A 12,480-nucleotide genomic window follows, 5' to 3' on the forward strand; every position below is an offset into this window, starting at 1 on the left:
ATCCGAGCCGCCTTCAGCTTCTCTGTTAGTAAGTCGGTGATGTATTAGGTTGTATCATTAGTTATCACTAATGAGGTGTTTGTTTTGTCCTTAATCCTTCTCTTTAGATTCTGTTTAGAATTGCTAACTAATTCCCATTAAAAATTAAGCAAAACACCCGCACTTGTTCTTGATTATGCAGGATCAATTGATTTACCAAGTTTAGGTCAAATGGTTATTGGTGACTTTTTTTGTTGTTGCCCCAAATCAAAAACCTGTTTATTTCTTTGGGTTTTCGTTTGAGATGCGGTTTCAGACCAGAATTTCTTTTCTTTCATTTCCTGCCAACAGCTTTATCTTTATTGACAAAGTAAAGCCGAGTGTTTTCTAAGCACCTCAGCGTAGGAGTACTGAGTTATGTTCAGAACCCTTCCCCCGTTTCTGGAAGTCATTCACTGAGTGAGTTCTTGTCCGAGTTGAGGAGAAAGCTTTGCAGTTTCAGCCTCGTTCTGGAGGTCAAGACTCTACGCTTGGTCAGGACGGAACATCAGCCGTGACACCAGCCGTGGGACAGGTGATGTCTGTCACATACATTCCTGATCACATCCTGGAGAGAGTGCTTTTCTTTCCGCCTGTCACCGGTTCTTCTGGGAGCTCAGGCGGAGCTGTCGGGAAAGCGTTAGGCAACTCGGGTTGCTGTGAGCCACAAGTGGCTTGATGGCAGTGGGTCTGGTGGGGCTTTTGCACTTTGCTCTCGAAGGAGGGCTTTCCTGCTGCTCACCACTGTGTCCCTGGACTTAAGAGGTTTCCTGCAATACTGAGCCCTCCTATGCCCACGCCAGCCTTCCATCTGGCTCCAGGCTCCTCTCTAGTACAGCGCCAGTTCAGGATCTGGATTACCTTCTGGTATTTCGAGAAGGAAATGGGTCATTTTCCCCTCCTCCAGTTGATTAAAATTCAAATTAGCTGGTGAAAAAAATAAAAAAGAATGCCAGCGCATAGACCCAGAGGGCAGTAGCTGCAACCTCCCCGCACTCAGGAAACCACACTGCCAGTTCCTGCTGGCTTCTCTGGAGCCTTGGTGGTGCAGTGGTTGTGAATTGGACTGCTACCGAAAGGTGGCTCTTCGGGAGAAAGACAGGGCTTGCTCCTCCCACCCATAAAGCGTTACACTCTCGGAAACTCATGGGGGCAGTTCTGCCTGGTCCTCGAGGGTGGCTGAGTCGGCATCGACCCCACAGCAGGGAGTTTGTTTTCGGTGTTTAGTGCAGCTTGAATGTCGTCCTTTAGTCCATTGGTTCTTGATCACGTGACCTTCTGAACCAGCTGAATGCTGACCAGTGTTTTTAGCACATTGACTGTGTATTCCTTCCATCTTCTTTTGATGCTTTCTGCATTTAGTATTTTGGATAGAAATTCTCAATATTGCAGCTTTAGACTTGCTTTCTCTCTCTCTTTCTCTCCCTCCTTTTCTTTATAACTTGAGAAATGCAGTGTTCTCCTTTGGTTTTCTAGCTCCTGGTCTTTGCACATTTCACTATAATACTTTAGCTTCTGGGACCACCCTTTGGAATCTTCAGCTCTCGTATTTCATCATTTTTTCCATTAGTTTTAGCCTGCTGTACATTAAGATCACATTTCTCGCTCCATTTTGGTCTCTCTCTCTCTCTTTCCTCTCCTTTTAATGACCTTTTCCTTCCCCTCCATGTTGGTTTTCACCTATGAAATGAAAATGTCATCTCTTGGATAGTGAACTTGTTGGATATTAGGATGTCATAGTCTAATCCGACTTGTGCAGTTGACTTATGCTGTGCTCTCGATTTCCTTTTGTCTCTGTGCAGCGATTGGAAAGTCTTCTGCTCTTCTCACGCCCCCTGAAAGCCCTCCTCCCTCACTGTTTGCTGACAGCGTCACCTGACAAATGTTTATGACTCTGGCCTTCAGAGTCAGACAGTGACTTGGTCCCCTTTTGCTAGTGTGACTTTAGGAACAGTTGGCTTGTCTTCTCTAAGCCTCATTTCCCTCCTGGGCAAGAAAGGAATTGGCCTCACAGAGTTGTCTGGAGGAGCAAGTGAGCATTGCATTCTGCTCCTTATAATTTTAGAGCGTAGCACATAGTGACGTAGCACATAGTGACGGTGCAGGGTACTTGAGTAAAGGATTTCAAATATTCCTAGGCAGGTTGTTAAGAGGGCCAATCCCTGGACTAGGACATCATGCTTGGTGAAGTAGAGGGCCCTTACATGGAGACCGACCCTCCATACGATGGATTAACACCGTGGCTGCAGCAGGGGGCTCAAACATAACCATTGTAAAGTTGGGGCACGACTAAGCAGAGCTACCTTCTGTTGTACATCAGCTCACAAGGAACAGGAAACAACCGGAGGGCACCCAGCAACGGTCATGTCTTTGGCACATGTGTGATGATGATTTCACAGAATAGAGACCACTAGGTCAGTGGATCTCAACCTTCCTAATGCTGCGACCCTTTCATACAGTTCCTCATGTTGTGGTAACTCCCAACCATAAATTATTTTCGTTACTATTTCCTAACTGTAAGTTTGCTACTGTTATGAATCGTAATGTAAATATCTGATGTGCAGGATGTATTAGGTGACCCTTGTGAAAGGGTCATTCTACCCCCAAAGGGGTCGCAACCCACAGGTTGAGAACAGCTGCCCTAGGTGGAATTCCCGTAATCCTTTAGCTCATTGTATCTAAAATCATATAAGAATTCCTGTCTGCCTGTGTTTCTTTCTTTACTGCTCAGAGAAGAGCGGCTCATCCTGTCCACAGTTAAATCCCTGCACCCTGCACCCCGCCATCCTGTCTTCTCCCATGCTAACTCAGACCATTGAGAATGTCTTCCTACTTCTGGATTTTTAGCGTCTTCTCCTCTACCAGATCCTTTCCTCTGCTTATTTTACTTCTTTCCTCTAGAACAAAATAAAATGATCCAATCCACTCCTCCCTGTAATTGCCACCCGCCTTTCAGCAGCACAAATGGTTCATTGGTTCGGTCACGCACCGAAAGGTTGGAAGCTTGAGGCCACCCAGAGGTACCTTAGAAGAAAGGCCTGGTGGTCTTTCAGAAGTCACCCGTGGAAAACCTATGAGGCACAGAACTGACTTGTTGGCAACTCTGGGGCTTTTTCCTGCCCACAGACCAGGCTGACTGGTCTCTGGCTAATTTGCCACCTGCTCTCTCGTCTCAGCAACTCTCCCGTCAGGACTCTGCTTCTCCCACCCCTTCCTGAAATCCATCTTCCAAAGGACACGAACTTCTAGATTCACTTGCGTTTGCAGTCTTTTTCCTTCTTGACTTCTTGTAGCACTTGACATCGTCAATGATTTTCTCCCTCTTCAAGCATAACTTCACCTTCTCCGGGTTGTGTCCCCTCAACCTTTGACTGCTCCCTCTCAGATTCCCCTGGGCGGCTTTTCTTTTGCCATCCAGTCTGCATGCTGATGCTCTCGGGACTTGAACTCAGGGTAGCTTGCGTCTGTTCAACGCAGGTGTAATGCTGAGTGCTCTGCCTGTCTGGATTCTGCTGGCCTTCCTGGGAAGCTGGTCGCTTTATTGGTCCAGCCTGAAAGCGAGGAGCCCGTGGTTTACAGCGAATATAGAGACTTCTCCTCATCGCAGTGGGAGGAAGGACCTGAGTGCAGGTAGCCTGACTCCCGAGCTTCCCTGCTTGCCCAGTGTGCTTTATTCTCCTAATACTGCATACCTCTAGACTTGGTGTTATTATTCCACAGACCAAAACCAACCACACCCGCTGATAATAAGTTGATTCTGACTCACCGAGCCCTCTTCAGATTTTCCTAGACCAGTGGTTCTCAACCTTTGGGGGTCCAACGGCCCTTTCACAGGAGTCGCCCCATTCATAACAGTAGCAAAATGACAGTTTTGAAGTAACAACAAAAATTATTTTATGATTGGGGCTCACCACAACATGAGGAACTGTATTAAAGGGTCATGACATTAGGAAGGTCGAGAAGCGCTGTCCTAGACTATCAATCTTTTATACATAGCCTTGTATTTCTCCTACAGAGTGACTAATGGGTTTGAACTACTGACCTGTGGGTTAGCAGACCAACCACTAACTCACCCACTGCACCACCAGTTGTATGTGTTGTTTCACAAACTACTAAAAGCCTGTCAGTTGAGATTTCTAGCTTGCTGGACATCCCAGCTGCGCAGTGTCTTAGGCCCAGTATGTCCAGAAATGATTTCCTGGCCTCGTCTCTCCTTTCATGCTCCTCTGGTTCTCTGAGTCATGCCATGGGCTTGATTTCAATGAATGGCCTCCCGCTTCCTGGAGGCGTGCCCTTTTTTCTCCATATTACCAAGTTGTATTTCCTTGACCTCAAATGCACCTCTCTGATTCAGGTTAGTGTAGTGGCGAATAGCAGTGGGTTGGGGTCAGCGAGCTTTGGATCTGAGCCCACGCACTGCCCCTTGGTAGCTGTTGCCACTGTCAAGTGGGAACAACAAATGGCTGCCTCTGTGGAAGCTGTGCAGGAGAGTGGATTGGCTCTAAACTCTCCTGAATTGTGTGCTTTAAACAAGGGGCCAGGCCCTGGAGAGTGTTTCGAAAACACAGTGCTAAGAATTGGCTCAGGGTGGGTGTGGGGTTTAATCGAGGTAGTTCAAATGAGCTTATTAGCACAGTGATTGGCACATGGCGACAATGAGAAACTTACTGCTAACAGCGTCACTCATTGCCATTGCTTTTAGGCACATCTTCTCATTTTTAGTCTGCTCTACTGAGAAAAAGGAGCCCTGGTGGTGCTGTGGGATAAGCATTGGACTGCTAACCTCAAGGTCACCAGTTCGAACTCACCAGACTCTCTGAGGGAGAAAGATGAGGTTGTCTGTTCCTGTAAAGATTTACGGTCTTGGAAACACTATAATTAGCTCTGTGACAGCAAGCCTGGGTTTAGCATGACTGATTTCTCGGCATTTCAGTCTTAACCCTCTTTAAACTATTCTGCGATTCTGTTAGCTGAGTGATTTTTAAAAACATCTGACCACATCATTCCCTTGCTTAAAATTCTTTAATGCAGTAACTCTTTATTTTTTTGTAATGGACTCTTTTTATAATAGGATTAAAAACGACACGACCTTTCCCCACAGAAAATGCCCTTAACATGCTACTCAATTTTACAAATAATGTTAGATGGCTCAAGAGTCCTAAAGCCATTCGTGGACCCTTATTTAAAAAATCCTTGCTCCAGCATGTTTATCCCCTTCCACATAAGGTCAGACTCTATCCTTGTTTAGTCTTACTTAGTATTCTTTGTTTTACCTCTCTGGTTTCTAAGATCCATTGCAATGGCTACCCAGAACCCAGAGACAAAATTGATGATGAAATAGTTTATTAAAGATATTAGCAAGTTATAATACCAGGGGAAAATGCTGAGGGTTGAGTTGAATTGGTTTGTTGAGACATGCTGCAAAATTCTTTCAGTTCTCCTAATAAATGCCGAAAGGAGCATCTCACGCTACCGTAAAACCCTCCATCTGAAGGCTTTCAGCCCAAGGCCCATGGTCAGCAAACTCAGCCCCCTGAGTTAAATGCCCAGAGGCACCCCACTCCAGTAAGCCTCACCCCCACTTCTTCCCCAGTTAAGTGCCCAGAGGCATCCCACTCCACATGCCAGTCTGCTGCACTTGCTCCGAAGGCTGAGAGCAGTCCATCCTCTGTTCCTGCTTCACTCCTGGTTCTGCTGCTGCTGCTCAATGGTACAGATCCTCCTCCTGGATCCAGGAGGTGCACTGCACAGGGATCTCAGGGCCAGAGAAAGACTCCACTCCTGACTTGCTGATACTGAGATTTCCCCCTCCTGTGTCTCAGAGAGCTCATTTTATACACAGCAGGATGGCACTGCAGGGAATCCTGTTCGAAATGACTCAGGTGAATCCTATCAGTTGCTTCCCCCACCTCCTTAACCAGATCCCTGCAGGAAAAGGTCCTTTGGCGGGAGTTAGAGAGTTTGTCTGGAAGAGCCCCCACAGTCCTGTAATGGGAGAACCCACCCGGTGCTGGAGAAGTGCTGTAGGTGCCTCCTTCTCGTTCTTCAAGAGAGTCCTCTTTTGCAGTTTCAAGAAACTCTTCATGTGATTCATCCATGAACTCCTATGGAATTTTGGCACAGTGCTTTGCATGTAGCAATGCTTCCTTATACCACTGTGCATATTACTTTGTGTTTTTGCAAAGAGAATAGTGGGATAGTTGCTGTCCTAATGGTACTTTGCATCCGAGCATTTTCCTGATGAGAAAATAAAAGCTTAGAGGCAATCATAACTTGTCTAAGGTTCCAGTGTCTGTTTCCAGCAATACCCTGCTGCACTGTGTCTCTTGAGAGTAACGTGCAAAGTTGACTGAAATGATAATAGCCTTCATCTGCTTTCTAAAAGGAATTCAGGTTTGAATGGGAATTTCTGCTTCCTTGAGTAAGAGCATCTTCTTCCACTTTTTACATCAGGGCTTTGTGTGTTTATTTTTTATTCTACTTGCAAGGAAATGGCTCTGGGTGGTGACTCACCCCCTTTAAATCTCTCTTGGTCCCCACCTTTCTGTGTTCTACTTGCTTCTCTCTACTTCTCAAAGGGTGAGAGCAAGGGGGAGCAAGTGGTAAATGGGGACTATAGTGAGTAGAAATGCGATAATTCATTTGTGTGAGGTTCAATGATTGGTCCTTTCATGTAGTTGTAAGAAGTGATTCTTTACTGTGAGCCTGTTTAAGCTATATTTCTCATTGCTTAATTTTCAGGATAACCTCTTCCAGTCTCTTGTTAGAAAAGGTTGAGGTTAAAAAAGTGGATATACCTCATACATCTTAGTTACTAATTTCATCATTTCTTGGTGATTGCCTTTCCCTCAGATTGATTATTATGTCTCTTGGAGAAGCATCTTTATATCTTGATGTTCTGGAGCTTAAGTGAGATTATGGGTAGAGTCTTTGCCTTTGATTGTCTCCTTAGCAGTTAACTTGACCTCTGTTTGACTCAACTCTGTTTGCACCAACGTTTGCTCATTTGATCACCTAAGGTGTACGATGCACTTTCTTGGAGTTACGCTTCCGTGGCACAAGTGCTATTAGACTCTACTAACGTCCTGCCCCAAACAGGTTAGGTTTATATAAGAACATTCTAGTTTTCCTTTGAATGTATTTTTTAAGTTCAATCATTTTTCTGTTTTGAATTTTGCTGTTGCTAAAATAAAGTTTTCAGGATTAGAAGACAAATTAAATGAATGAAAAAAACATTTTTTTAGTTGATAGGGTTTTGATAACAATTCGTGGGACCCATATCCCCAGGGGTTTCTGGTGGCTAGGGTCTTCATGTTCACACGGTTTACAGGCCCCCACCAGATGGCAGCACACTAAACGTGGGCTAGCTCCTCCCACTACACCTCAGAGGTAGAAAATGTAGGTGGGCACTCTATGTCCCAGGTCTTGAAAGCATTCAAATGTCTCTAAGCACAAGCTCTTGTACATTTAACTAAGGATTGTCTACTAAGTTTTGGCAGCTGAAGGCAGAGCCTATTAAGTTGTTGCACTCACTATGTAGAAGATGGGCTCTCCGTCACTGAGGTCTTCGGTGTACACAGAGAGCTAATAATAGCTATCAGTTCTGAGACAGAAACCAGCAAATGCTATCCGAAGAACAAACGGTCTCTTATTTCAATGTTGAGTTTCCATTACCTGTGCTTGCAAGTTCATCTTTTGAAGAGGGCTTTGTGATGTGACTGCTGGTTCTGATTTCTCCACCACTGCAAAGCAAAGCCCAGCTGCTCTAGGCAGGGAGCTCTGGGACCGGGGGGCGGGCTATTTGTACATGTGATTGCTTATCTTTGATGCTTGGAAAATACAAGTAGATGCTCCACAGCAGCAAATCTGGCTTTTGGGTTGCTTGTTTTACAACAGAGGTTCTCAACCTATGGGTCATGACCTCTTTGGTGGTTGAACGACCCTCTCACAGGGGTCGCCTGATTCATAACAGTAGCAAAATTACAGTAATGAAGTAGCAATGAAAATAATTTTATGGTTGGGGGTGGTCACCACAACGTGAGGAACTGTATGAAAGGGTCGCGGCATTAGGAAGGTTGAGAACCACTGTTTTAGAAGGAAGAGAGAAAAAAAAAAGATCTCTTTTTTTCGCCCCCAGCCATGAAGAAGGACCTGCTTCTAAGATATGCAAGACTGAGGAAGGGGACGTTCACTTTAGTATCTCCAGTCTGGCTGAGGGCCACATCACCAGAGTAAGTGGGGTTTGTCCCGTGTGCATCACCTGAACAAGGTTGGGCCTGGTGGGAGGGCTTCAGTTCCTGTTAGCCCTTAACATGTCACTACTCAGGCTCATCCCTGAGCCCTTTCTCTCTCAAGCCTTAAGATTTTATATATATATATATATGTAACTCAAAAAGCCTTGCTACAAAATATCAAAAGCTACAAAAACTATCAAAAAGGTATGTTAGAAAAGTTGTTTTTCTTAACATACCTGCATCTAGGTGTGTCCACTTCTGAAGGCTGGGTTCAGACTGGCTTCTGAGCCAGGTGGAAAGCAGTCACCTTACGTAAAGAAACGTGAGAGTGCACGTAGCAGCTACACGGTGCAGGAGTCTGCTAGCCTTTTCTTGTGTCGTCGGTTGACTTAACTCTGTTGCTGCTGTGTAAACTATACGCAGCTAAGCGCATGTCAATTCGACAGTTTCTGTGTTGCCATTGGTGACACTGATGACGTTGTTCAACTTTGGCAGTCCTGCTCACCACCCCGCCCCCACCCCTGTGGCTCCTAAGACGACATAGGGGGTGTTTTGGTTCAATTAAGGCTTAAAGATGACCTTGGGGCTGTAGTTTCAGGGGTCATCCACCCTCCCTGACTTCAAGAAACCGAGTTCATGAGAATTTGAAATTCTGTCCTGCATTTTCCCGTCTGCTAGCTTGTTAACCAAGCCCTGGACATGGAACTGGTGCCTTTACTTTGTGGGAGCGAGCACACTGACCCCGTCAAGTCTCTTGAGTTGCTTAGGGCACTGCCACCCAGGTCTGTTGTCTGGATGTGTTCTAGGTTGGAAGTGTGAATCCTGCTGAAAACTTCCGGGTTCTAGTGAGGCAGAAGAATGCCAGCTTTGAGGAAGGTGAGTGATTCTGACATTTGCTTTGCATCTAAGAAGGCATTTCAGGAAGTCTTCATGGATTTAGAGTCTGGATTCGTACCAGCAGGCTTTTGTCGTAATGCTTTACATAACGAGACTGGGAGAGCCTCCTGAGGGCCCCTTTGGGGTGCCTCTCCAGGATGAGCCGCCCCAACCCAGACAGACCGGTGTTTGGGTGTCCCTCCTGTGCAGACTGCAGGCCAGAACCCCCTTGTTCGGAGTGCCACATCATTGGGTGCCTTTGAGATCTTCTGAGTGAACTTGGAGTAAATATTTTGGGGTCAAATCTTCCTCATCCCAGAGATGTATATGTACTATGACCTTGCTGCTGCCCAAGAGATTCTTCTGCAATTGACTACCTTCTGACACTGTTCTCATTAGATATCTTCTAGAGCTCTGTTTAGTTTTGGCATGCTATCAAAACAGCTTTCAGGGTGGACAGAGGGTCTGGGAGCAACAGTTACTCACCTGACCGCAGTCTCTTTCCTGTTCATTCCCCTTTCATGAGCGGTGCCTGGCAGTACTGAAGCTGCAGGTTTGTGTGCACAGCAATTCTGTGTTCCTTATTGCTGCCCAGGGTCAGGCCGGTCCGTGAGCTGCCTTCTCTACAAGTGGTCGTGTGCATATGTACCCAGAACTTGATCTTCGAACCCAGTGGGTTTCGACCCCTTTGGGGGTCCAACGACCCTTTCACAGGGGTCGCCCGATTCCTAATAGTAGCAAAATAACAGTTATGAAGTAGCAACAAAAATAATTGTGTGGTGGGGGGGGTCACCACCACATGAAGAGCTGTATGAAAGGATCACGGCATTAGGAAGGTTGAGAACCACTGCTCTGACCTCTTGGCAATTTCTGCAGAGAAAATGACTCAACTGGCTGGAGACGCAGCAACTTTGTAGCCTAATCCTGCGCAGTGCCCAGCACAGAGCCTGAGGATCCTGGCAGGATGCCTGATAGCTACCAAGCTGGTGCCTCAGAGAGCAACCTGCCAGGCCACGGCATTCCTGTTGGAGGTGGAACAAAGGCCACGGCCACCAGCGTTTCCCTGAAGAAGGCCAGCTGAGACCTGACGGCCATGTGCATTCTTTGAGGTGGAGTATATGTAGTTACTTCGTAAAGTTCGTGGAAAAATGAAAGTTTTCCACCCCTTTTTGAAATCCCTTCATGTGCATTTGGCATGGAGAGTGTTTTGCTGTGTTGAAGGGCTGCCACAGAGGAGGAAAGCTTTGATGCACATCAGCGCAAAATAAGACCACGTCGAAGGAGGAGGAGAAAACCCACATGAGGTGAAAGTGGCAGCTTTGCAGAAGTCTGTGGGGGCAGCAGTGTTTCTCGCATGCATTGCGTGGTCTCCCTGCATTGCTCCTGTTGGACTGTGTGTGGTGACTGTTTGGGACAGGGCAGAGACACTATGGTGACAAATCAATGAATGCTGCCATCTGAAGTGATTACTGCAGAGACCAGAATAAAAATGCTTAGTGCCAACTATGTTATCAACAAACAAATCTATCTTGGAAGAAGTACACCCAGAATGCTGCGTAGATTTGAGGCTGGCGAGACTTTGTCTCACGTACTTTGGACATGTTATCAGAAGAGACCAATCCCTGGAAAAGGCCATCGTTCTTGATACAGTAGAGGGTCAACCAACTAGAGGAGGACCTTCAAAGAGACGGGTTGACACAGTGGCTGCAACACTCGCTTCAAACTTAACGATGATTGTGAGCACTCTGTGAAGCCTTTGGCACAATTACCCCACAGAGGCACATCGGCAAAGTCATGAGGATGTGCAGAGCACCGGAGCATCACAGAGACCAGCCTGTTCTGAAAGAGAGAATTGTCTTTATTGGGAAAACACTTTGGAAAGTGCCTGGGAGAGAGCCGAGTTTTTGGTTGCTAGGAGGGGAGCTTCAGGGCCTGACAGATGTAGAAAAGGTGGCGCTAATTCAGGAGAGGTGGGGTAAGGAGGGAGATGGGAGGGAGGAAAAGTAAATGGATTTACAGAGGGGTGCAGTCTTCTGCTTCACATTCCCCACTCGAGACCCGGAAATAGTTGGTGTCTGTAAAATATTGGAATTGTCTACTTTGAGTGTGGGGAAGCTAGCAAAGAGACAGAATTTAGGGTCTGGATTAATTTAGGGAAGAACAGAGTACATCCATGGACTCGAGGCCAGATTCTAAAGAGACCTTGAGAAAATTCCTGAGAATCTGCTTACGTTTGGAAAATGTGTTCCTCCCAGATAAGCACTTAGGGATCTGAAATAGTCTGTGAATATATCAAGGGTTATAGTGGGATTATGATCCCCATTTTAGAGCTGGAGTAACTGAACTGGAAGGGATTGATTTGTCCCAAAATAATAAGGATCCAAATCTAGATCCTTTTCAAGTAGTGGATTTTTCCCCCTTAGCCAGGCTGTTTCGCCTGGTTCCTAATGCTTTTCTTTCATGTATCTTAAAACTCTATGCCTATGGTTAATATACTCAGTGAGTCGACAATACTCTTTTCTTAAGAAATGGGATCTGATTCTGTTTTTCTAATTAACAGTTTTATTGGTGTATATAATTCACAGACTATATATACAATTCAATAGTTCAGTCATATTAAGAAGAGTGGTACAAACATAACTACTATCAATTTTGTTCTGTACACATTGTTATTATACTGTCTCTACAGATTTACCTATCCTGGATTTCATGTAGAGAAAAATATTTTGGAAGGAAAACTGAGAACAATAGCAAAGTAATACAGAGAAAAACTTCAATAGAAAAGCAAGCAGAGACTATTAAAATTGAGAACAAATTTAAAATGGGTCAAAAGGGAGATCAAGTGATAAGGTGTAAAATTTCAACTTAATTGCATCTGTAAGAATCCACTTTCCAATGCATTCTGCATGATAGCACGGCTGTTCACCTCGTTGTTCTGTGGGAATCAACAGTACTTTGAACGTGGCTTTGAGGCATGTCACCGGTGTTGTGACAGTAGGATGCAAAGAATCGGCTCTCCAGTGACTTCAAATCAGCCTTCCCTATAGCTGTGGGAGGACCAGACTGCACCTTGTCAGCAACTGGTTTCTGGTCCTGACTTGGCTTTCTTTATACACCCTTTCTCTCTTGAAGCTCCTGGAATTTTGTCTCCTCATGGCTTTCTCTACCTTTGCCTGGGTTTCTGCTTGGGCATCTCTCTTACCAACACTTGCCGACCCAATACTCACTTCCTTTGGGAGCCCACAGGTTCTAAGCTGCCTTATACTTCTCCCTCCTAAAGATTTTTGTGTAGTACATCTATTTTGGTTCTGTTGCCAAAACATGATCATCGTTAGGTGATTGGTAGGATTGT

General features: G+C 45.6%; 1 protein-coding gene across 1 annotated transcript in view; it reads left to right on the forward strand.

Moving 5' to 3' along the window:
- The window catches only part of XRCC5 (X-ray repair cross complementing 5), a 91,684-nt gene that overhangs the window by 44,164 nt on the left and 35,040 nt on the right, over positions 1-12,480 (forward strand). Inside the window, exons 15-17 of the mRNA XM_045296868.1 lie at positions 3,496-3,648; positions 8,156-8,249; positions 9,059-9,128. Coding sequence (XP_045152803.1) covers positions 3,496-3,648; positions 8,156-8,249; positions 9,059-9,128 — 317 coding nt within the window. The remainder of the gene's footprint in view (positions 1-3,495; positions 3,649-8,155; positions 8,250-9,058; positions 9,129-12,480) is intronic.

This window comes from Echinops telfairi, unplaced genomic scaffold (genome assembly GCF_000313985.2).
Source record: "Echinops telfairi isolate 266 unplaced genomic scaffold, ASM31398v2 ScPeMD7_3;HRSCAF=10, whole genome shotgun sequence".
NCBI classification, from domain to species: domain Eukaryota; kingdom Metazoa; phylum Chordata; class Mammalia; order Afrosoricida; family Tenrecidae; genus Echinops; species Echinops telfairi.